This window comes from Heterodontus francisci, chromosome 32 (assembly GCF_036365525.1).
Source record: "Heterodontus francisci isolate sHetFra1 chromosome 32, sHetFra1.hap1, whole genome shotgun sequence".
NCBI classification, from domain to species: Eukaryota; Metazoa; Chordata; class Chondrichthyes; order Heterodontiformes; family Heterodontidae; genus Heterodontus; species Heterodontus francisci.
In genome coordinates, this window is record NC_090402.1 from 32,012,460 (window position 1) to 32,037,433 (window position 24,974).

Consider the following 24,974-nt stretch of genomic DNA (forward strand, 5'->3'; position numbering starts at 1 on the left):
TTGCTCATCAAATTTTATTAATCATATCACCATCAAAAACACAGTTATGCCTGATTGAACAACGTGTAATTTTTTATGGAGTTTCTAACAGTGATGTGGGAATGGGAAAGGGGAAGTTCTCGCCAATTTTAATGATTGTTGTCCCTGAGGTGCCCACAGTGCAGCATGTGGTGGAACACTGAAAGACAGGCTGCATCTTCAGGGTTTCCGCATTGTGCATGCCCATGAAGTTGCAGTCAAGTTCAGAGGGGTAATGGCTGCGAACGCTGTCAGTTTGGCAACAACCACTCCCCGCCACCACCTTTAAAAGCCAGCCTGATTATTTCCCAGTAATCAACTGCAACCTCAAAAACCTACTGAAAATGTCTCATAATCATTACTCATTCACTGCAGATGATATTATCCTGTCTGTGTGAAAACGAATTGAAAGTTGACCACACATCCTTTCGCCCCCAATAAAGTGCAGTGTTTTTTTTTTACAAAATTCCCCGAAGTAGTGATAATTATGTAATCTAAGTGTGTGGTGTTGGTGGCAGACGTAAACAAATCAAACCCAACTCTTACAGTTCATATAATTATTTGAATATCTCAATTTAAGGTTATTGCTTTGTAATTATATGAATTATTCTCTATATTAGTTTTGTTTGCTATGAAAAAGGAAAATTCTTTAAAAAGTACTCAAATTAAAAGCACTAAGCATAATTTGTAAAAAAAAAGAACGTCAACTGAAATGAATGCTGAGTCCAGGATTGAGTCAGTTACATCTGAAAAGACTTTTCATTCACATCTGGGATTTGGTTCAGATTCAGTCCAGATTGACAGATTGAAAATTTTATCTTTCTTCCAGATATACTTGGCCTTACTGAATGACTTTAAACACTATCAACACAGCTTCAAATAGGTGAATAGATAATACAAAACTGTCTATAACTTAACAGGAACTGGGACCAAATTGGAGATCTCACTGAGCATGCTTGGCTAGGGAATGCAAAAATTCAAAAGGCACATTGTTGATACCTGCTCTGCTCAGATTGGAGTTAAGGTACATGGTTGAGGGGGTGGGGGTGGGGGCGGGGAGCAGGTGGAGTGGGGATAAAGTGGAGCAAGACTGACTCGCTGCCTGGCTATTGCAAGACGTACAAGCACTTGGAGTTGATAATGGCTGGTAAAAGTGCAGAATCTGTTAACTTAGCAACTAAACATTCACCAACCAGAACATCAAAATCAAAAACCAAATGCACCCGTTAGAATATTCTTCATTAATGCTCTTAGAAAATCATTTTTGTTGCTACACTTTTAAATATGCTTTCCTATTCATTTTGCCCCCTTTCGATCCTACTTATTTCACCATCTTCATACTCTTACCTCCATTCAGTAAGGCTGCATACTCTGGCATAAAGGCTTCATAGCATTGGCCTCTGAACCTATTCCTGGCTTAGATAGAATTTTATAGCACAGAAACAGGTCATTAGGCCTTTCATGCTCCACATGCGCCTCCTCTCACTTTACTTCATCTCACCCTATCAATCTATCCTCCTACTCCTTTCTCCCCCATGTCCTTATCTAGCTTCTCATTGGGACCACATCACCATTGCTAGGTTTGTGCTCAAAGCATATGTGCTCCGTTGTGTAACTGCATGCAACATCTTGGAGACAATGGAACACAAGGCAATTAGAAAGAGACAACTCTTTGGCTTTCTCAGCAGGGAAAATCTTCATGATATTGCACTCCTTGTGGAACTTACGTGCTGGTGTAATGAGGATCATCATAAATATCTCTTACACTAAGCTTTATGGAAGATTACATGTGATACAAGCTAATCATTCACAAATAGTCTTGCAAATTTTAGGATTCAAAGTCCTAGAAAAGTTGGGATCAGAGCGATAATGAAAATTGTTTCCAAGCTGATTGCACCAACTGTGTGCTGAACAATGTTAATTAAACAGAATAACATACGTCTGTGATGATGGGAATTCCCAGGTGGGCCATGTTGTTAATGATCTCACTGTCCTCGGGTGGGATCTGGGCATGCTGGATCAGTTTGTTCAGATTCTCCTCAGTGATTCCTAATTTAGAACCAGAAAGGAAGAGATGGGTTGAACTTGAAATTTTTATTCCTTTACAAAAGAAAATCCAGCATCAGAGCTGGTATAACTTTTAGATCCAGTTCTGCCACGCTAATATAACTCTCCAATAATCATGCACATTTCAGACTTGGAGTATCGGATTTGCATGGAATGGGGGATCCTTGTTCAGCTGATTCCCCAATGTCAGTTGTGCCACTGAAGAGAGATACTAAGTAGAAATCGGGTGCATCCCCGAAGGAAAGCACAATCATTCCCGGTCATGTTTGCATTTTCTCAAACTTCAAAGCTTAGGAACAGAAGCCCCAGGAATAGTCCCCATCCCATTACCAGACAAAGGTATGTGGTGTAGGGAGGATTCTGAAAGGGGAGGAAAGGCAAAAATAATTTAAGAACATCTTTCTGAGTGCCCAAATCTGCACATGTATACAGAGGAACGAGTCACTGCAGACCTGGCGCATTGGAACGTGAGTAGGGCATTTGACTCGTTGAGCCCGGTCTACCATTATGTTAGCTATGGCAGCCCTATCTTTTCAATTCCAATTCCATGCCTTTCCTCCATATCCTTTAATACCCTTGTATCCAGCAACAAGGCTTATATCACCCACGTGAACATTATATGAGTTCTGTACAGTATGTACTTCCATCGGGTATGAATGTAATAGAGTACTTCTCTCAGCTCTTGGAAGTAATAATGACTTTGGATGAGCGTGTAATACAGGTGATATCAGATCAGCCACCAGTTATACATATCTCTCCATTTTAATTTCCATCGACTTCAGTGAAAATGAGATTCAGTAGAGGTATCACAGGCGGCTGATCCAATATCACCTGTTTTACACTATTATCCAAAGTCAAAATTACCCCCTTCTATGCTGTACATTAAGATAACTTTGTTATTTCAATTTCTCCATCGGTTCACTTGTTTTGTACCATCACCTTTTGCCAAAAATGTATTGACAAAATTACATCTTTCATGACTCATTCCAACCTTGCCATTTCCTTCTGTGTTGCCAATGAGCTTGATTACTCACTGTCAGCAGATCACTTCTTTCAATGGGCTGTAGGATATCTCACCAAGTAGCCTGAGAGAAAGCGATTGAAACACATGCTATGTGGCGTTGCAGCCTTAAGTACTGGGTAACGCTTTGACTTTATCCTGTGATGAAAACAGTGCTTGCAGTAATCTCAAGCCTTAAAGCTTCAGCCTCACAGGCTGCATCTCTGGTGTTAGCTTTTCTCACTCACCATTTTTAAGGAAGATGTAGAGAAGGATGATGCGAATTTTATCGTAAGTGGAAACATTGTTGTCCAGCAGTATGGGAACAATGGCTCGCATTGGATCCTTGATTTTCTCTCCCTCAGCATCAGTCCCCATGGCCAAATCCTAAAATATTAACATTTGCAACATTTTTAGAATGTTTCATTTTGCTAGCTTTGCCTCCACTCACTCACATCTAGTAAACTACCTACGGTTTCAATTGTTCTCTGAAGGTTTCTCTCACCTGCCTGTACCCTGGTCACTTGTCAGATGTAAATTTTGACTGAACTGCAAAGTTTGAGTGATCTATCAGCTGGGCTTGAGATAGGGTAACTAAATGGAAGAACAGGACATAGAAGTGTGTACCTGAGTAGATTAGGCAGCGGTGACCAGCAGCAGTCAATATTGCAGTAAGCTTTTCAGTTTAGCTGCTCAATTTAAGTTGAGATTGCACTGAGAATAATTGCAGCAATGAAAATAGAAACTTAACATTGTTACTTTTGAAACTTTAATTCTCACCATCAACACTCTTCTTAAAAATCAAATATAAAGATTTGTGGAACTACATTAGGTAATTTCCATCCCTAACAATTTTGTTAGAAGGACTACCCATCACTATCAACTCAACACTGCTGGAAAATGTATGGATGTTTAATGGGGACAGGAAAATGCTTGGTTTTCGCACCTTCTGTTGCATGCTGACATTCTCGCTGTCTTTTTTTAAATTCATTCTTGGGATATGAGTGTCGCTGGCTAGACCAGCATTTATTGCCCATCCCTAATTGCCCTTGAGAAGGTGGTGGTGAGCTGCCTTCTTGAACTGCTGCAATCCATGTGGTGTCGATATACCCACAGTGCTGTTAGGGAGGGAGTTCCAGGATTTTGACCCAGCAACAGTGTAGGAACAGCGATATAGTTCCAAGTCAGGATGGGGTGTGGCTTGGACAGGAACTTGTAGGTGGTGGTGTTCCCATGTGTCTACTGCCTTTGTTCTTCCGGGTGGTAAAAGGCGTGGGTTTGGAAGGTGCTGTTGAAGGAGCGTTGGGGAGTTGCTGTAGTGCATTTTGTATATGGTACACACTGCTGCCACTGTGCGCTGGTGATGGAGGGAGTGAATGCTTAAGGCGGTAGGTAGAATGCTAGTCAAGTGGGTTGCTTTGTCCTGGATGGTGTTGAGCTTCGAGTGTGTTGGAGCTGCACCCATCCAGGTAAGTGGAGAGTATTCCACCACAGTCCTGACTTGTGCCTTGTAGATGATGGACAGACTTTGGAGAGTCAGGAGGTGAGTTAATGGTCACAAACTTCCTAGCCTCTGATCTGCTCTTGTAGCCACAGTATTTATATGGTTGGTCCAGTTAAGTTTCTGGTCAATAGTAAACCCCAGGATGTTGATGGTGGGGGATACGGTGATGGTAATGCCGTTGAAAGTCAAGGCAATACAGTTAGATTCTCTCTTGTTGGAGATGGTCATTGCCTGGCACTTGTGTGGCAATTACATTACTTGCCACTTATCAGCCCAAGCCTGAATGTTGTCCTAGTCTTGCTGCATGTGGGCATGTTCTGCTTCCGGGTCTGAAGAGTTACAAATGGTACTGAACACTGTGGAATCATCATCGAACATCCCCAAACATCCTTATGCTGGATGGAAGTCATTGATGAAGCAGCTGAAGATGGTTGTGCCGATTACATTACCCTGAGGAACTCCTGCAGCGATGTTCTGGGCCTTCAACAACCAGCCATGTTCCTTTGTACTACATGTGACTCCAACCAGTGGAATGTTTTCACCCTGATTCCCATTGACTTCAATTTTGTTCAGGCTCCTTGGTGCCACACTCAGCCAAATGCTGCCTTGATGTCAAGAGCAGTCACTCTCACCTTACCTCTGGAATTCAGCTTTTTGGGACCAAGTCTGTCATAAAGTCTGAAACTGAGTGGCCTTGGCTGAACTCAAACTGAGCATCGGTGAGCAAGTTGTTGCTGAGTAAGTTCTGATTGATAGCACTGTCAACAACACCTTCCATCACTTTGCTGATGTTTGAGAGACTGATGGGGTGCATATGCGGGGAAAGCGGGAACAGGTTACTGAGTTGGATGATCAGTCATGATCATAATGAATGGCAGAGCAGGTTTGAAGGGCCGAATGGCTTACTCCTGCTCCTATTTTCTATGTTTCTATGTTTCTAATTGCTGGATTGGATTTGTCCTTTTTGTGTACGGGCCATACCTGGGAAAGTTTCCACATTGTCAGGTAGATGCCAGTGTTGTAGCTGTAATGGAACACTTGGCTAGGTGTGAGGCTAGTTGTGAAGCACATGCCTTCAGTACTACACCCGAGATGTTGTCATGGCCCAGAGCCTTTGCTGTATCCAGTGCCTTCAGCCATTTCTTGATATCACGTGGAGTGTATTCATACATGAAAAATGATTTGCTAAACTCAGTTCAGCCATGAGCTTATTGAATGGCGGAGCAGGCTTGAGGGGCCGAGTGGCCTAATCCAGCTCCTAATTTGTATGTTCGTATGAATGAGTACCAGCAGTGTGGTTGTGTGGAGCAAGTGATAGTGAGATGGCAGCCCATTGTACCTCTCTGCAGATTTTTATTTCCATTCAAGTCAATGCCAACCCGCTATCATCTATTTTACACTATTGCACAAAGTCAAGAAGTGTTTTTAGGAGATGAGGTGTGAAAATTGATGTGGTGGAAGGAGAAGAATAAGATGTGTAATTAGTATGCCACTGGGACACAATGGGGAAGTCATTGAGCCTAGTAATAGAGAACACTGGAATTTTAAACATTGTAGTGTAATTATTGTAATTTAAAAATGCCTGTTGTATTTGGCTGCCTTGACAATGTCATTGTGACCCAAAAACATTAATGCTTCCCATGTAAAGACATGCAGTAATAGTCCTGTGAAATATTTCACCAAAAATAAAAGGTTTTTTGGAAATAACATCGCTTCATTCCTTCCTGTAAAAGACATGAAGAGGAGTCTATTCTCACTGCTGCAGAAACTGATCTAATGGATCCTGCAGATTCACCAACGCATCCCAAAATGTTGATACTTCTAAGTGTCTAATGTGTGTGTCTAATTTATTTTTGATACAGTGTCAATCTCATTAAAGTATCCCCCATGAAACATATTTCTTTCAAACTGAACAAGTGGGCAAGTTATGAGCTCTCAGTCTTGACTGATCACTGCCAGATGATCCGAAGTGAGCTCTTGTATGTTTCCTTCTCTCTGTCTCCCTGTGGAAAAACTTCTGACCTCTCCTTGCACTTCCTCATTGCAGCTGAGAACAGTAAGGAGCTCCATATCATGCACCACCCATGAAGGAATGTTCATTTTAAAAGCAGGGTTCAAGATACAGAACTTGATTCTGTGGCTCATGACAACAATGTGCAGACCCACCAACAGCCTGCAATGGAAGTGGGATGATTTTGGGTTGGGTGGTAAATGGGCACTGCATCAGCGGTGCCCAACGTGGCAGTCAGGCGCGCCAAGCCACTTTCAGGTTTGAGTCTTAGTAACACTGGGGGGGACAACTTTCAGCTAACTCGGTTGGTGAGAAACTGACAGCATCTAGTGAAATGCTGCTTTTACACCCCTCCCCATTTTACTCTGCACTGGAGTCATGGAGAGTAATATTGGATGGAGAGTACAACGGATGTTCCACCCAATTTCGTGTGTTTCCCACTGGGGGAGTTGATAAAATTGCCTCCATTTTCTTGGTGAGCTGCGGGCACCATATGTTCTGTATTCACTGGTTTCATGAAAGGAAAAAAAATCCCACAATTGCAAACAGCAGGATGGCAGATAAGGCCAGTTAGGGAGGGGTGAGGGGATTTTGGGGAGAGGATGCCCAGGTTAACGAGAAAGGGTCATCAGTAGTTTTAGCAGGACCCAGAGGAACACTCAGCTTTCAGTTAAGAAACAGGAGGCCAGCCATTAAAGGTCTCTCCCCCGCCATCCCCCCCCAATTCATCTGTGAGGCTGGTGGGAAACTCTGAATCACGTCTTAATCAATGCGGTTCAGTCATGGGTCTGCAGTCCCCAGTGGTTTTTACATCTCACCTGTTCAACTCGGCACAGCTTATCCACAGTGCCCTGATAGTGTTTCATACAATCCTCAGCAAGATGAAGATGGGTGGAGTACTGCAAAACAAAAATGGAAATGAACCAAGACTTAAAAGAAATTCATAAACCCTATATTGGTTTACATTTATGGTGATATTTCCTTGCACTATTATGGATATAATTTTATCATTAGCCAGTGAGCTGTTGGATAAGGAAATTCAGTCCAGTTGCACTGTTATTTTATAAATTTCATTTTTGAAACTGGCAATACCTTGCTTAGTTCCTTCTGATACTGGGGCATCTTCTTCAGCATCTGAGACAGGTCCCTCATGGTTGTCTATAATGAGGACAAAATGTAATTACTTTTATTACACTGATAATGGATGACACAGATGTCGCTGCTTCACAACTCAACTGTTGACATAGTTAACAGACTTTCCTTTACCCTTCCCATACCACTCCATGAAAAACACACACAACAAAATAAACACGTGTGTGTGTGTGTGTGTGTGCACGTATACACGCAAAGCGTATATAAACAATATCTGTACAAGTGGATTGGATTGCAGGAATATTTGAGATTGAAACTCTACAATGACTTTCTCAACAACATGTTTGGAAACTCAGTAATCAAAATGTTCCGGAGTACTACTTCAAGGAAGCAGATGTGAGACAAACACATAATAAAAACACATTTTGAGAAGGTTTCTTGGGGTCTGCCTTGATGTAGTTCAAATAGAAACAAGCACTGCATGTGTTCCAATGAGGTTTACTAATGTATTGGTGGGTCTGCAGCTATTATTCTGTTCCATTTAAGAACTCCTAAAAATATCCTGGCATGAATAACTGATCTAGGCAATCAGCTGTTCATTACTATCTAAGTTGAGAGACACTTCTTAATATCTTTCCTAAATTTGGTGTCCACACCCCTCAAACTTTGTTCCCTCAGCTGCCCTGCCAAATCTGAAAACAGGATTTCAGGTTAAGTTCTCAATCCATTAATTATCTTGCACACACCTACAAGATCCCTCTGAGACAGCTACCTGGGAACCAAATATCTGACTATCTGGACATTCATCAGTCACTACGCACTTAAATTTTAACTGGACTTTAGTTCCCATGTCATAAGGCGAAGCTGTGTGAGATTTCACTGATCAATCTGTATTAATTCACTCAATACGAATGGAAGCTGGGTTTCCTTGATAGCTTTGTGGATGAATACCTTGCGCAGTGTATAATTGAGACAGATAGGCCAGAAGGTATTCGCTTTCAATCCTTATCAAGCTGATCTCAGCCAGGGCAGTACGTTTGGATGTTTATAAATGAAGTTGGTGCCTCTGAGCTAGTGAAGGAAAAGAATCAGCCAAAGTTCCCATTCATGATCATTATCCATTGCATTCTGCTGCAAGGTTTAGTGTAGATGTTGGTTGAGGACAGGGTTAGGTTTGGTCATGTTTGCACATGAAGGATAGCCGCTTTGACAAGGTACCAGAGAGCTGATGGTTTTATATCTGAATAAGTTTCAGGAGAGGAGGAAAAGGGAGGAAATTAATAATAAAATAAATGATAATCAACACATAGAGATATCAAAATTGTCTCCACAAACCTTCTCGCCAGTTGCCATTCTCTTGCTCGAGGAGAAATCTTTCAAGGACCGTGTCACTTCCCTGGAAAGAAAAATCTTTGTTTAGTTGCATTTCAAATGGATATTTACACAATCTGATGGGTTGATGTGCTTTACAGAATGGAGACTTTTGTTTTGACTACCTAGTTCAGGAAACCATATTTTGAGCTCATGGGCTCAAATTGAACATTGGCTATCTAGCCATTTGATTATGAAGCATATTTAACATTATCTGCTCAAACCCGGATGCTGCCTTAAATAGTTTAGTTCCTAAGATGGCACTTCCCGATTTCCAGTGCACAGCCCCCATTCTCCATCGTGAGAAAGTCCCTTAGACTTAACTACAGGATTATAAGAAGCAGAACCTATGAATTCAAGGCAATTATGAGCTCTGCACTTGTGATCTAAATGAACTCAACTGCCAGACCATAAGGATAATTTCTCTAAGGCTACAGACCAAGCATGAGGCCTCAGCAAATGTATCCTGTGATATTCCTCTCTGGCTCTTTGTAATGCATATTGCATCAGAATAGACTCAATGGAGATCCACTGGGGATGACTAACTCCAGATTCGCCCAAATTTGCTTATGATGTGCGTTGCATGTGATCAGGACAACCTGCACTAGAGGCAAAGATGACCAGCACATGATCCCTAACTTAGTGTAATTTGGAATAATTCAGATATTGGAAAACACAACACAAGGTAATTCAAAATAAATGCAGCTTCTGAATTCTCAAGATGGATGCTGTAGCTCAGAAGACTTGAAGATGTCTTAGAAAAATAACAGCAATGAGCAGAAAACTGAATCTATTAGGATTCTGGTAGAAGTAGAGTGGTAGAATGAAATCCAAATGTATATTCTAATTTACTTGATCACTCACCCCAGCCTGCTGTCCTCGTAGGATGCCTGGGAGTCACAGCACTTGCAGTGTGTGCTGTCATGTATTATTAGCAAGAGAAATGACGTCTGCTCCAGTAAGTGACTACAATGTATGTCATAGTTTTCAAACTGAGGTAAGCAGACCTTAGGGGTTCCTCAGAATGTCATTAAATGTTTGTCCAACTACAACCTGGCATAACCTGTCTATCTATCTTTCACTTAAATGCATACATTATTCAACTTCAATGTTTGTACACTTCTGTTATAATTTAAAAATAAATGTTCTTTTTGCAATGGAGTACTTTTTTCCTCTAGTGGCTGACACAGTTTTTTAGAATTGGGACAGGGCTAATGACAGAAGTAAGTCGGTACTTGCAGAGGATTACCCTACACAGGAAAGTTTTAAAATCCACTGCTGCAAATGAGTTTATTCTTTTAACTAGAATTGCTGGAAATACTCAACGGGTCTGGCAGCATCTGTGGAGAGAGAAGGAGAGTTAACGTTTCAGGTCAGTTCTGATGAAGGGTCACTGACCTGAAACGTTAACTCTGCTTCTCTCTCCACAGATGCTGCCAGACCTGCTGAGCATTTCCAGCATTTCTTGATTCTATTTCAGATTTCCGGCATCTGCAGTAATTTGCTTTTATTATTTCAACAATTGGCTTGGGAGTAAAGCAGTCTGAAGTTTCAATGCAAAGTAAACAGCTCTCCCCCAAAGTTTTGTAAATTATAGCACCCGTCTGAAGATATGCAGATTTTCCATTATAGTCCATTTAAGAAACAGTGGCCAGAATTTTACACCCCCCCTTCCCCGCAGGAGTGGGCTGGTGGCGGGGGCTCGTAAAATGGAATGGGAGGCAAGGGGTGACATTCCCAATGCATTCCCGCCCCTGCTGCTAATTTACAAGAGGTGACCATAGCAAGGCCCTTCAGTAGCCAATTAACTGCCACTTAAGGGCCTCCCACCACCACCACTGGTATTTTACAAGCCACCGGTCGCCAACTGAGGTCCCCCAGGTAAAGCCTGGGGGCCTCCTTGTGGGCTGGGGAGTGCCTTCCTAATCAGGCACCCTGTGCCCCATGGAGAGGTCCCCCCCACCATGGCCCAATCGCCCCCACTACACAGCATTTCCCCCCCACTCCAACCAACCCCCCTTGCCTCACCGTGGTCCGGCCAATTGTCCCCGGCGAGGCCCCAGACTCTAACCATGTTTCCGGGCCGGCAACCCTCTTGCTGCTGAAGCTGGGTGCAGTCCCAGCAGTGGCCACCGTTGTCGGTGGTGCTGCTGTGACTGCCAGCCCGCTGATTCGTTGGCAGATCTTGGAGGTGGGACTTCTTGCCTCAGAGGGGTGGAGGTCCTGCCAAAGGCCAATTAAGGGCCTGGGGAGTGTAAAATCCAAGCGTGGCTCCCAGGCCTGCAAAGACAGGCTCGCCCCCGATTTTTGGCCAGTCCCACCCAATGTAAAATTCCAGCCAGTTTTCGTATCGATGGCCTACAAACAGTAGGAGATGCTAATGTAGTGACTTCTATTGCTTTACTGAGAAGTTTAAAACAATCCTTCATGAACACAATTACACATGAAAATATAATCAGCTCAACCTCTCCAAAAGTGGTTAGAAAGGGCAGTAGATTTCTTTTATTCTTGCATGGGCTGTGGGCATAGCTGGCAAGGCCAGCATCTGTTGCCCATTCCTAACTGCCTTTGATAACTGAGTGGCTTGCCAGGCCATTTCAGAGGGCAATTAGGAGTCAACCAGATTGCTATGGGTCTGGAGTCACATGTAGGACAGACTAGGTAAGGATGGCAGATTTCCTTCCCTAAAAGACAACAGCCTTTTTCCCTCTTGGTCACAAAGCAATTCTAAAATGAATGCTCTACAACTGATGCAGAAAAGCGGAAAAACGACTGGGACATACTGAGACACTTCTGCAATGTGCTTGTGACGCAGGGTAATCCAGAGGTCATCATCCTCATCCAAAAGGACCTCCTTGACCCGATTTTCTCCAATTCCACTTGTTTCGTACCTGGGGGGAGGGGGGGGGGGGGGGGAGGAAGGAGAAAAAAAAACAGATCAACCTAAGTAGAAAATCAGGACAAATTAAATGACTTCCAGTTTCATCAATGGTACTTTGGAACCTAAATGGTTCTTCCTGGGTCTACTTATACTCTGGCCCCACCCACCGTCCCTGCTTGAGTCTTTCTGCTATGCCTGGCCAAAAGCTTGGGTAAATCATCTGCTCCCATGTCCTGAAGTTGCCCACAGGGTTGTGCACAGAAGCAGACTGAAAGCAATCCTCCCTTTGATTTGTAATATTTCTTCACCTACCTTGTGGGGAGGCAACTGGTCTCTGCTTCATGTTCCCTACTCCCAGGCACTGCTGTCAATGGGAACTCAGTGGATCATGACCAAATCTACATCCTACCACTTTGTGGGCCAGCACATTAACCTCGTCACATACAAGACCACCTCCAATGGAATTTTTTTTTTAAAAAGATAAACTGCAAAACAATAATGAAATATTCTGCAGTTCACCAGCTGCCATGGCAATTGCTCAATGTTATCATTGAGAACTTCTCTAATTTGCAAACAATGCTGGAACATAACAGCCTCAGCATCAGTTCCATGACCTTGGTCTTGACTGTTTAGACTTCACTTTTTGGACAAATATCCCAGTACCTGGATGCCTCAGGTGCTGTAATGAAGTGTGCAGGGCACCAGAATATAAAATACAAGGTGCATTGTTGTGTCAAAAATAATATTATGCAAACTACTTGTGCATTAAAGCAGAACAAGTATGTTTAGTTTAGTTTAGTTTAGTTTAGATATACAGCACTGAAACAGGCCCTTCGGCCCACCAAGTCTGTGCCGACCATCAACCACCCATTTATACTAATCCTACACTCATTCCATATTCCTACCACATCCCCACCTGTCCCTAGATTCCCCTACCACCTACCTGTACTAGGGGCAATTTATAATGGCCAATTAACCTATCAACCAGCAAGTCTTTGGCATGTGGGAGGAAACCGGAGCACCCGGAGGAAACCCACGCAGACACAGGGAGAACTTGCAAACTCCACACAGGCAGTACCCAGAATTGAACCCGGGTCGCTGGAGCTGTGAGGCTGCGGAGCTAACCACTGCGCCACTGTGCCGCCCAAAAATATTAATGCTTAGAAAATATTAATGTGTCTGATAGTTTTTCATTGTCCTTTCAGCTGAACCTACCACAGCAAACAGGAAAATTGGACAAGATTCTATTGTGAAAATTGGGTGGTGCAATGGTGGGAGGAACTGTCCTATCTGAATTAGTTTTGAATCCAAGCCAGATTGCAATGAAAGCTCTCTTTTTTTGCATCTTAAAGTGAGTTTGGATAGTTTCAACTCAATTCTAGGTGGATGTGGATCCAAAGTGCAAAACTGAATGAAATTTGGCAATCTCATCCAATAAAAGAAGACAAAATGGAGGTATTCAATCAGTAGAGTGGAAGTTGATCTTATAAGGTTAAACTACCCTGTTGAAGGAGAGTTCTGACCTGGATGCACATAGTGTTGAAAATTGAATCCTGAAGGTTGAAATGCATATTCCAATGTCTGATTATTTTTAAAAGAAATATTCAATTCTTATGTGGTGTGGAGGATCACATGCTAAGTAAAAAAGGAAAATACAACCTGATGTAAGTCAGACATGCAGAGGTAAACATTACCCTGCACCTGGGGTCATTTTTCTAAAGGTAATTGTTGGTATGACCCAAAAACTCTTATCCTGACAATGATAAAGAACACAGATAAATGAAAAAGTAGAAAATAAGGTGCCTCTCACTTGTAAACATCATTTTCAACAGGCAGCAAGTCATAGGTCATGGCCTGGAAGGTCAATTCATGTAGTACAGGAGATACTGGGTCAAATCCACGGTCAACTATCAATAGCTGTGAGCGGGCTTTGTCGGGGCCCTGAAATCAGAGATTCCAATTATAAGAAGGATAACCACAAGCTCGTTGCATCTTATATAATAATGATACCAGCTTATTAATTTAAATACATCTTGGAACAGTAGTCCTTCAATTCAACATTCATTGACATGCTATCATTTCTGTAAAACATTTACAGATCTTATTATGTGACATAGAAAAGATAGTTCGAAAGGTAACTAGCTCCAGATTTTCATTGCCGTCCAATACATGGACTTTTGTTGTCCCTACTCAGCATCCTGCTGTCTATTTGAGAGAACCCTATTGAACGAGTAACCTGATTTAAAAAAAAATGTAAAATAAAAAAAGTTCAAAAACATTACTTATGTTCAGTTCAGTTTGTGTACTCGCCATACTTGATCCTTTCATCCTCCCTCTTGAAGTATTGGTGTGATAAGAAAATAGCAGAATGGGGATGGGGTGGAAATGGAGCTGGACTTAGTAAAAATTGTATGTAGCTTACTTGCAACCCATATTCGCCAGTTCAGGAGTCCTGAAAAAACAGGTCCAGAGTTGATCGTAATTGGTCCATCAATTTGCACTTGATGCTAGACTAAGGTTTACACATACTGGGCTGCATTTTAAGAGCCTGCTGCCGGTCTTGGCGGCGAGCTCAGAAATGGTGGCCCACAAGCCAAAGAGCTGTCGCGATCTCCAGTGTGGTGGCTCATTTAAATAGTCGGGGCGGCCCGCACCACACCAATCATGGGGCTCTCCGTCCCCAGCCATGGCGTTAGCTGCCTGTGCGCAGGCGCTGGTGCCATTTTTAAAGGGCAGCCAGCCCAGCCAGTCAATTTGAATTTTTAAAGCAGTATCCACCCAAAATGTTTGCAAAACATTTCTAATGCCCCTTTCCCACCCTGCAATAACAATTACATTAACTATTTGCACTTTCCTCCCCCAAAACACTTACCTTCCAAATCTGACAACCACCCCCCCGACTGCACAAAGTTTAAAGTTCACCCCTTCCCACCATCCCCCACACCCATTACATTTATTTGACCCATCCCCTCTGCACTGAAAATCTCAACTCCTCCCCTCTTGCCACCAGTGTCATGCTGGCTTTCCCCGGACGGGGAATTAAAGGTGCAGGAGTGACAGCCGCCGCCCCAAAGATCGCGGTGGGCCCGGAAGATTTCAGGTAAGTTTATTAAAATTTATTCAAGTCACTCATGTAAATATTTAGATTCAGTTCCTGTCGCCCAGTGGCGGGGTGGCCGCCACAGAGCCTCGCCAACGCCTGGAGAATCAGGCCGGGTCCTCCCAGCATCGGCCTCTGTGGCAGGCTGTTGCTGGACCCATATTCCATACCCCTCCCCCACCACCGCCACAGAGCTCGACATCGTGGGTGTGGTAAAATCCAGCCCACTAGACATTTATTTGATTTATATAATTTCAGTCAGCTCACTTTTTGAAATAGTTTAGTTCCAACAGTTTAAGGGAAATTCAATTTTCAAATACAATTTGTATGTAAAACGTTTGCCAGGATATAAATGCGCACATAAGTTTACTATTTTTGTACTGAAATGTTTTAAGATTCATGTTATTTCAAACACTGTTTTTGAGGTTCAATTCATTGACGTTACTTGCAAGTACTCTCAGATGTAAGGAGCATGAGTTGTGATAAAGGGGCGGAGGTTTGGAAACTTGATTTTTGTTAGAAGTTACAAGACTAAGAAACTAGTAGTACTAAAGTTTATATAGGCTTCCCATTACATCTCGACTTTTAAGATCCTATATTAAAAATGCTACTAGTGCCAATGAAAAATAAGATCTATAATACTGTAGAACCTTACTGATTGACTACTTAGAAATTACAAGACAAATCAGGCCATTTGGCCCAACCAGTCTGCTGGTGTTCATTTTCCACATGTGCAGTTGTTCTAATTCCAAGTGTCTGCCCTGTTTTCACATTTCGATCAATTCTGTTTTCACTGAACCACCTTTCTTGCCTATCCTTAATAGTTAACATGAAGGTTCACCAAGCTAATTCCTGGGATGGAGGGATTATCCTATTGTTATGACCGAGGTGGGAGGAGTGCACTGTCTTTTCTAGTTCCACTTCTCCACAGGTCACAACATCTATTTAACTGTTTATCCGGTTACCGATACAGCCAATCATATTTTTTTTTATCCCACAGCAAAATACACCAACCAGGTTTCATTAATAAACAACAAAATTATCAGTTTATTATAAAACAAGACTTAATCAGTAATGACGTAAAGCATTAACAGACCGATTAAAAAATATGAAAGTTCCCTTTTTAAAAATTTCCCAGTTACACACACACACACACACACACACACACTGGAAAAAATATATAAATTCACTCTGCAGAGGTCTGTTACAAAAAAAAGACAAAAAAAACTTGCTAATTCTTGATGAAAAATGAAAGAAAGAAAAATAAAGAAGTGAGTTTTCCCTTTTTTGCTCTGGCATCTGGGTATACGAAGACGGGTCACTGGGATCGTTTCAGAAGCAGCCCTTTATGGAGATGTCAGGAATTAGTCTAGTAGGCTTTCTAGGAGAAATGTGGCATCAAGGCTTTTCCGCTAGCACACAATTGAATCGCAGGATTTTTTTCCAGCTCCTCAGGAGCTATACCCATACCAGGGATTTTTCTTCCACTCTGGATCTTCACAGGATTTCTTCAAAAAGGTAGAGAAGGAGGTGAGACGGATGGTTTCTTTCTCCTTGGCAGGAAAACACCAACTGTCTTCAAACAGTTCATAACACAACCACTAAAACTGAAAACAATGTTCAAACCCCAAACAGTGAGTCGACCTTCTGACCTCCATAAACCTTGACATGTGGCTTCTCTGTAACCATTTTTTTTTCCAGGTCACCAAGGGTTCTGCTGTTTTCTAAGCCCCAATCACAGGTGACCTTCAGCTTTCAAACAACATCTTGTCCTGTCAATGAACTTGGTAAAAAAAAAACACATCCATGGAATCTTTTCAGTTTTAATACAAGTTCTCAAAAAAATTTAAAATAATTTTGTAACGCTATGAGGAAAGATTAAATAGACTGGGCCTTTATTCTCTGGAGTTTAGAAGAAGGAGAGGTGATCTCATTCAAACATACAAAATTCTTACAGGGCTCCACAGGGAAGGATGTTTCCCTTGGCTGGGAAGTCTAGAACCCGGGGAAACAGACACAGAATAAGGGGCAAGCCATTTAGGACTGAAATGAGAAGGAAATTCTGCACTCAGAAGGTGGTGAATCTTTGTAATTCTCTGCCCCAGAGGGCTGTGGAGACAGTCGTTGAGTACGTTCAAGACTGAGATCATTCGATTTCTACATATTAAAAAAATCAAGGGATATGGGGATAATGTAGGAAAATGGTGTTGAAGTAGATCAGCCATGAACTCACTGAATGGTGGAGCATGCTCTAAGGGCTGAATGGCCTACTCCTGCTCCTATTTCTTATGTTCTTATGATCCAATAAATATTGAACAATATGGAAGATTTAATGGAACTGTTTTTTCCTATTCTATTTGGTTCTGTCAGGTCCTCTGAAGCAACTTATATCATTCCCTGATTAAAAGGAAAGACAGTGAGCTATATTTTTAGAACTCCTGCAATCCCAAATGTGTGGAGTTTAGAAGAAGCATCACTAGATGGCTTCGCCACCTGTTTTCCTTCCTCCTCTCTGCAGAGAAGGTAGCTGACCTGTCAACCGAGCTGAAATAAGGAAAGTTACATGTTTGCAGTTGAGTGTGTGACCACGCATCCTGCTGTTCTGTATGTTGTTACCTCAGTGAGTAGCCACAGACGTAGCAACCACAGAACTTCAGAGCTTACTGCCTTATCGCTACTGCCTCGCAATACGTTAGACACCACCATTTAATACAGGCATAAAAAAGCCAGATAGGTGTAACTTCATCAGAGCTGTATTACTGCTTCAATGTTACTATGCCAATAGTAATCCCAATTTATGAATACAACTAATTTTAAAAATACTCACTAAACTGTAAAAGCAACAGCAATAAAACGTCTAAATTACTCTTGATCTCTTGTGCAATGGAGACAAAAATAAAAGATCCATGCCCTACTGTAGGACCAGTCATATCAACGTCACAACTTTTTATCCAGTAACTTCAACCCGTCTGTAATAAATAGCCTGTTCAATTTGACACTTCATTCAAAAATAAGCTCAATTTCTCTAGCTTTTAGAAGCTCTTGGTCTCTTACTGTCAAAGTTTCTTTATCTGTCACTGCTAAGTCTAAATGGTCAAGTACTTCACATTAAATTATTTCCCTACAGTGTGGGACATTTTCTGTTCCATCTAATAAACAATAGCTAACAATATAATCAAGACACACAAATCAATGATAGGGAAGGTTCTGCAAATTGTTTCAAAATAATTTTAAAGCTTTCGATCTGTAAATACCCTTGTAAATCTACGTTAAGGCAAATGGTTCTGATGAGATTTGCTTATCTCTTTGATGAGCTCTTCCACAGCTTCTAAAGGCATTAATCTGCCTTCTGCTTACTCTTTCCTTAATGGAGTGAAGCTCACCTTATACGTTTTTTGTGGATTCATGTGTACTTAGGAAAGTGAGTAGGAGTGAAGTGTGCCAGCTAGGATCAAACCTGCAACTGCTGATAATTTTAACCAAGTTCAGAGATATTAAGCAGTATTTTGCGCTCTCCCCCATGGCAAGTTTGGAGGTGGACAATTAATCAGGTGGGATGGTGGTGGGTGGGGACCCGCTACCTTCCCGCCTGCACCCCGATTAAGTCAGTGTTGGGAAGGCTCATGGACGGCCTTCACGCCCCGCCACCAGCTGAGGCCCTTAAGTGGGCAGTTAATGCCCAAATAGGGGCCTCTTCCCACAGCTGCCAATATTAGCCCAGTGGCGGAGAGGGGGCTGGTGGGGTTGCCAGTCGCCATGCAGGGAACCTCTGTGGGTTGCTTGCTGGCTTCCAGTGGGGGGAGGTCCCTCGTTCAAAAGCACACAGCATCCGGAAGGTTGGGATGGTCGGAGGGTGGGGGTGAGAGCCACACCACCTGCCCTTGCTGCTGACCCCCCTACACCCCACTCCTTCGTGACCCCACCCCGCGAAACCCTCTTGCCATCACTCACCTGTGGTCTGAGTCCATCAATGATCCTGGGCCTCAGGTGGGTGCCTGACCGGCAGTAGCCACCGCCTCGACGGTGATGCTGCTCAGTAAAAGAGCTGCTGGCCTCAAATTGACCAACAGCTCTCAGCAGGTGTGATTTCTGTCCCCAGGGCCTTTAATTCCGGGGAAGGCCCGCTGCTGCCCAGTTAATTACCTGATTGGCACGTAATGCGGCGGGCTTCCCGAAAAGTGACGACACAGGGCTCTCGCCAGCTCTTCAGCTGGCAGGCGAGACCTCCGTTGCCTCCATTAAATGCCGCCCGTCCTGTGATGTTAAGCTATTCCAAAAGGTTCAGGCCACTTGCCAATTTCACATCATACTGCTTGAATCATCATTTATAGTTCTTCAAAGGGCTTTACTCATGATTCTGAAATTAGTGAAAAGCTCAGAGTTGAGTTATGATCATAAAACAATTCACCAACTGACACATTCAGAAGGGAACTGAATAAATTCTTGAACGATAAAATTTGCAAGGTTATGGGGAAAGAGCAGGGGACGGGGATTAACTGAATAGCTCTACTAAAGAGCTGGCACAGGCACGATGGTTGAATGCTCTCCTTGTGTGCTGTACCTTTCTATAATTCTATGATTCTCTGGCACGCCTCAATAGGCTAAAACAAATATCCAGTTTAACTGAGATCAACACATACGAATAAACCTAAATATGAAAACACTTTATGTAATTTTATTGAGAAGTGGAGCAAAGTTGCTAACTTGAAACCTGAAGCAACATATTAACCTTATAGGCTGGGCCTTGCCACAGGAAGATTGTGGAAGGGGCTATTTGCATCTGATTTTGTGGGATGTGGGCATCACTGGCAAGGCCAGCATTTATTGCCCATGCCTAATTGCCCTTGAACTGAGTGGCTTGCTAGGCCATTTCAGGTCAACTACAATGCTGTGGGTCAAGAGTCACATGTAGGCCAGACCAGGTAAGGATGGCAGATTTCCTTTCTTAAAGGACAGTAGTGAACCAGATGGGTTTTTACAACAATCAACAATGGTTTCATTGTCATCATTAATTCCAAATTTAGTAATTGAATTCAAATTTCACCATCTGCCATGGTGGGATTTGAACCCATGTCCCCAGAGCATTAGCCTGAGCTTTGGATTACTAGTCTAGTGACATTACCACTATGCCACCGCCGCCCCAATTTGATTTCTACTAAAGCATAAGCAGTTTTATTTATAAAAATGAAACCATTCACAAGTAAGTTTATGTTTAAATATGTAACTATCTTTTAAGTTGTCTAGATTGGAAGTAGCTAATCAATAATGGATTTTTTTTCATTTTGACTGAATAGGAGCCAGCATCCCTGTGCCACTTTGTTCAAGTGGAAAAGGTACATTCTCACCATGTATAAATCCACTGAATGTGACAAGTTGACTATTAAAACAGAACCATTTCCACCTATCTTGTTATGTGTGAAATACTTACCTCGCCCATAGTTGGATCATCAGCTTTGTATGCATCTAGTTTATCTTGCACCAGCTGTGCAAGCATGGCATTTTCTTTATAATCACTGGGAATGTAAAAGGCAACATATTACTGGAAAAATACCAACACAATTTAGGAACAGGTTTTCAATAAATCTCTTACTTTTCCTGTATGAAGAATGACCCAACCATAGAACATCAAAGTAGCAGGGCTGCAGTTAGGAACTAAACAACAAGCATTTTACTAAATAGCAAACCTTCTTAATGACTGTGCCTGTCTTTTGAGTAACAACTTTTCCTTCAAACTTTGACACAAATTAGATTAGATTTTACAGATTAGAGCGGCCAGTGCAAAGCTTCGCACAAAGGAGCGTAAATCAGGAATGTAGTTATGTGGGTCAGCCCACAAGAAAATCAACAGACACAACATCATGCTGGGCATCCTCACCTCCCAGCCTGCATTTCTGACCTGCACTCTTTTTGCCCAAAGCTCTGCACCAGGAGCTCCAAACAGCTGGCTCAGTGGGTACATCTATGGGATCATGACTTTGCGCAATAGTATAAAAGGTGTGAGTGAGTTGGCAGCCCGTTCTACATCTCTCCCGAATTATATTCCATTGATGTCAATGGGAATAATATTTGGGATAGACAATCAAGGGGCTTCTGAATCGATATCACACAAGGCCAAGATCTACCTCACTGTGTCCTGCTGGGTCATACTGACCAACTAGATCCTGGCTGACTCTGATATGCACCGTTAACTGGACTCATTACTTTGTCATGTGACAAATGGCTGTAGTGTCCTTGGCTAGAAGCAACTAGAACTAAAGAAAATACAATGTAATGTTATGCAGGAAAGCCTGGACTCGGCATAGAAACACAGGATTCAAAAAAAAGGTCTAAGCTCAGGGTACTGTGGAGATTATTTTTGCCAATCCGAGAACCTTATCATTTTACATGTTGCAGGAACCTTAAGTTATCTGCTTAACATAAGCAGGTAATGTCCAACTGGACTGACCTTTCAGCCTGGTACTAAGTTCACAACTTGCTTGTGAGGATTCATTAAAATTATGTTATGTTTGAAAGCTATCGGTTTTTGTTGTTCCATTATTTTGCTGTGATTTCCTTCGAAAGAATAAATACAAAACAAATGGAATCCAAAAATTCATGCCCAAATGTTGCCATTACTTTATCGCGTAGTAAAATAGGTAAAATTCTTTTTCTACCTTCACTGAGCTAGACATCATTCCTTAGCCCTCAGGGCAGCTGGACAACTTGAGTTAGATCCCTACCAATGACACTACATAGCTGGATGATGAGACATGTGTGTGTGTGTGCGCGCACATGCACGCGCATGTGTCTGTAGGTATGTACGTAAGTGAGTAGATTGGATTGATCTATTGAGTGCAGGGTACAGCATATTGGCTTACCAATGACTTGTAGCACTGGTTCCCACACAGCCCTGATATTTTGAAATGGTTTCATCCATGATGGCCTACACTTTCCATGTGATTAAAACATCCCTTTGATAGAAGAAAGCATGAAACAAGAGAACACCACATAGGTTACGAAGCCTGCCCCTATACTGCATGTACAATCTGTCATATCATGGGCTCTACCCTAACTAATGTCCCGATGAAACGGTCTGCATAAATACTCACTGATATGAAAAGATAGCCAAGCAAATCTCAGCAATATTTACCCATTCCCCCATCTCCTTCATTCAACCATGGCCTACTGTTCTCCAAAGGTAATATTCTGACCCCCCCCCACCCCACCCCCACTCCATTTTCAGCAGCATAGGAAACGCTATATCCAAGGAAGGTCCCTTTTCTCATCTTATTCAGTGATCAACACAATGCAGTGGGACTACATACACTGTGGGGAACAGCAGTCTTCTGGGAAAAGGGACAGGAGCATCTTTAAAAATGTGCTCTCACCCTCTGTATCTGACTGCAGGATACTCTTTCAGTGTGGCACAGAGGGTTGCAATCTGCTCCGCTAATCGTTCCATGAGAGGGTTCCGCAACTGTGTCTTGTGGGGGCTGTAAAAGCTCTGGAATGCATCTGGTACATCCAGGGAGTAAACCTGAAACACAGAAAATAATAGTTTAAATCCTTTTATCAACTCATACCTTATAGATCAGGATTCAACAATGCTAGTTTATTCATCATGTGTTCTGGTCTGGTCAATTATGAGAGAGCAGACCAATTACTAAACTCGTATCTGAAAGGTACTGCACAAGCAGTCTAGCCATTAAAAAGCTGCAGAATATGGCGCCTCTGCATGCAGCTGATCACTAATCAACATGATAATCCGAGAAAAGTCAAACCCAATGCCAGCTCAAACTCAGCATATGCATTTAATCTGTTTGTATTATTCATCCCATGGCCTCTACAGTCCACTCTAAATGCAAAATGAGGCCAAGTGACTTGATCAATACAGTTTTTATAACTGGCCATTTCATTTCCTGTACTATCTGTGTTCAGTTATAAAACTGAAAAATTACAGGGAAAACCCATACTAACATAAGCCATTGTATAAAGAAAGAAAAAGACAGCAGTGAACAGAATACCATCTGTTCGTGGTCACGTGACTGGTTTCCTAGTCGAATTGGAAGAAGGTTCTGTTTGACAGATGGATCTGGCAATTCTCAGTACGTGGTTCTCATTGGTCCACTGGCTGTAATCACTGATATTTGCTGCAACAAGCCACCACTGAGTCACTCAGCAGAGTGAGACAGCCTCGCACTAAATTATACATGACATGGATTGTGAAAACAACTCAGCAGGGTTAGGAGTATTAAGAGATTGAGAGGAATCTAGTAAATGCAGTAAGGCCATTTCTCGAACAGTCCTGCCACATTGAGTCACATTTCTTTTTCTGTTAGACAACATCTACAAAAAAAAAGTAAAAGGCAGCACAGGATCAGTAGAAAGTGCACAGCTGAGTCATTCATATTAACTGGCTAAATTTTGCCAGCAACGAACACGTCCCGCCGCTGGGGCTGAAAGCAGGAGCTGACCCTTTGCCTCCAATTGAGGACGGTGAGCCGCTCTGTACCCACTCTCCCCCACCCCCACCGTAGCCCCCCAGAGTTGCTGGCCCAATCAGAGGCCCAACTACTCGGCAGCACCACTGCTAGCGGTGGCCACTGCTGAGGCTGCAGGAGAAGGAAGAGGGCGCCTCCATGACGAGGCATTTTTGAAGCTGAGGTAAGTTGTTTTGAAGGGGGTGGGGGGGGTGCCATATTACAGCAGCAGCACCTCAGCCGTAGGGGCAGCCACTGCTGTCGGGTGGCCCCTTCATGGAGCGGCCTTTAAGGAGGGCCATACGCACCCCCACCCCCAACCCCCCCCCGGAACCGCAGGGAAGCTGCCAGGGTTTGTCTGGCAGCCTCCCCATGTGGCGGCGGGCCCTCCTAATGTGGGCAAAATGCCAGCGGGAGAGGGAAGTGGTCCTTAATTCAGCACTTAAGTGGCTCAATTGGTTATCCACTGGGTGCTGCGCCGCTGAGCCCCTCACCATAGGGCTGGTAAAGTTCAGCCCTGGGATTCGCATCCATCCAAAATTCAATGCGTGATCTTTATTAAGTCTTCCCTCAGAAAACTTTATTTAATAAGGAACATGTGCAGCATTCAGCATGGTCAGTCCACAAAGTGAACATATTTCACCTTATGAGACCTGGAGTTACTGGATCGATAGTCCCTGCTGTTAATGGCTTCAAAATGGGGTTGGGTTCCATTTTGAACGAGGCCTACCACTGGGTGTCCAAAGGGCCTTCCCATTTCAAGTACTATCCCTCTTTTATTATGGAAATGGGGGTTCTATGATGTAAATAGGGCCCTGATTGCTATTTGAAACTAGAACGCGACAGTATCTGTGCTGTGCACACTCCAACCAGTTCCACTGGTGATGGTGCCAATGAGGCCCACCAAAGATGTGTTGAATTATTTTTGTAGGCGATGGAGGAGCAGGAACGCTTCTCTGGGGCCCACAAAAATAATCTGGGCAATTTAACTTGCTGGCCTTCACATGGCCCGGTCTTGAGGATTCAATTCAATGAGCTGCACCAGGACACCTGACTGATGCCCCACAGTTTCCCTGCCAAATTTAAAGAAGACAGGAGTTTCTGCATCACCTGAATGTGCATCTGACCAGAACAATCACTAGTTGCTCATCCAAAATCAAAATCAAGAGATTGGAGAAGCTGGGATTGTTCACCTCAGCAGAAAAAGTTAAGGTTAACCTAATAGAGGTAATCAAAATTATGGAGTGTTTTGATAGAGGAAGTAGTAAGAAAATATTTCCTCTGGGAATTGGGTTAGTAACAAGAAGGCATAGATTTAAAATAATTGTCAGAACAACAGGAGGGGAAATGAGGAGAAATTTCTTCAGACAGAGGGTTAAGTTCTGGAACACACTACCTGAAAGTGTGGTGGAATCAGAATGCATAGTAACTTTCAAAGGGCAATTAGACATATATTTGAAGAGGTCTCATT

At 42.8% G+C, this 24,974-nt stretch overlaps 1 protein-coding gene across 3 annotated transcripts in view; it reads right to left on the reverse strand.

Annotated features, from left to right (window-relative positions):
* LOC137347745 (syntaxin-binding protein 1) overlaps positions 1–24,974 on the reverse strand; it is a 106,315-nt gene that overhangs the window by 12,709 nt on the left and 68,632 nt on the right. For all 3 annotated transcript variants that reach the window (XM_068012648.1, XM_068012647.1, XM_068012645.1), the window contains 9 exons: positions 22,412–22,560; positions 20,473–20,557; positions 13,755–13,885; positions 11,847–11,954; positions 9,028–9,088; positions 7,693–7,758; positions 7,419–7,499; positions 3,334–3,472; positions 1,958–2,067 (listed from right to left, as the gene is read on the reverse strand). In XM_068012648.1, the coding sequence (XP_067868749.1) occupies positions 1,958–2,067; positions 3,334–3,472; positions 7,419–7,499; positions 7,693–7,758; positions 9,028–9,088; positions 11,847–11,954; positions 13,755–13,885; positions 20,473–20,557; positions 22,412–22,560 (930 nt within the window). The remainder of the gene's footprint in view (positions 1–1,957; positions 2,068–3,333; positions 3,473–7,418; positions 7,500–7,692; positions 7,759–9,027; positions 9,089–11,846; positions 11,955–13,754; positions 13,886–20,472; positions 20,558–22,411; positions 22,561–24,974) is intronic.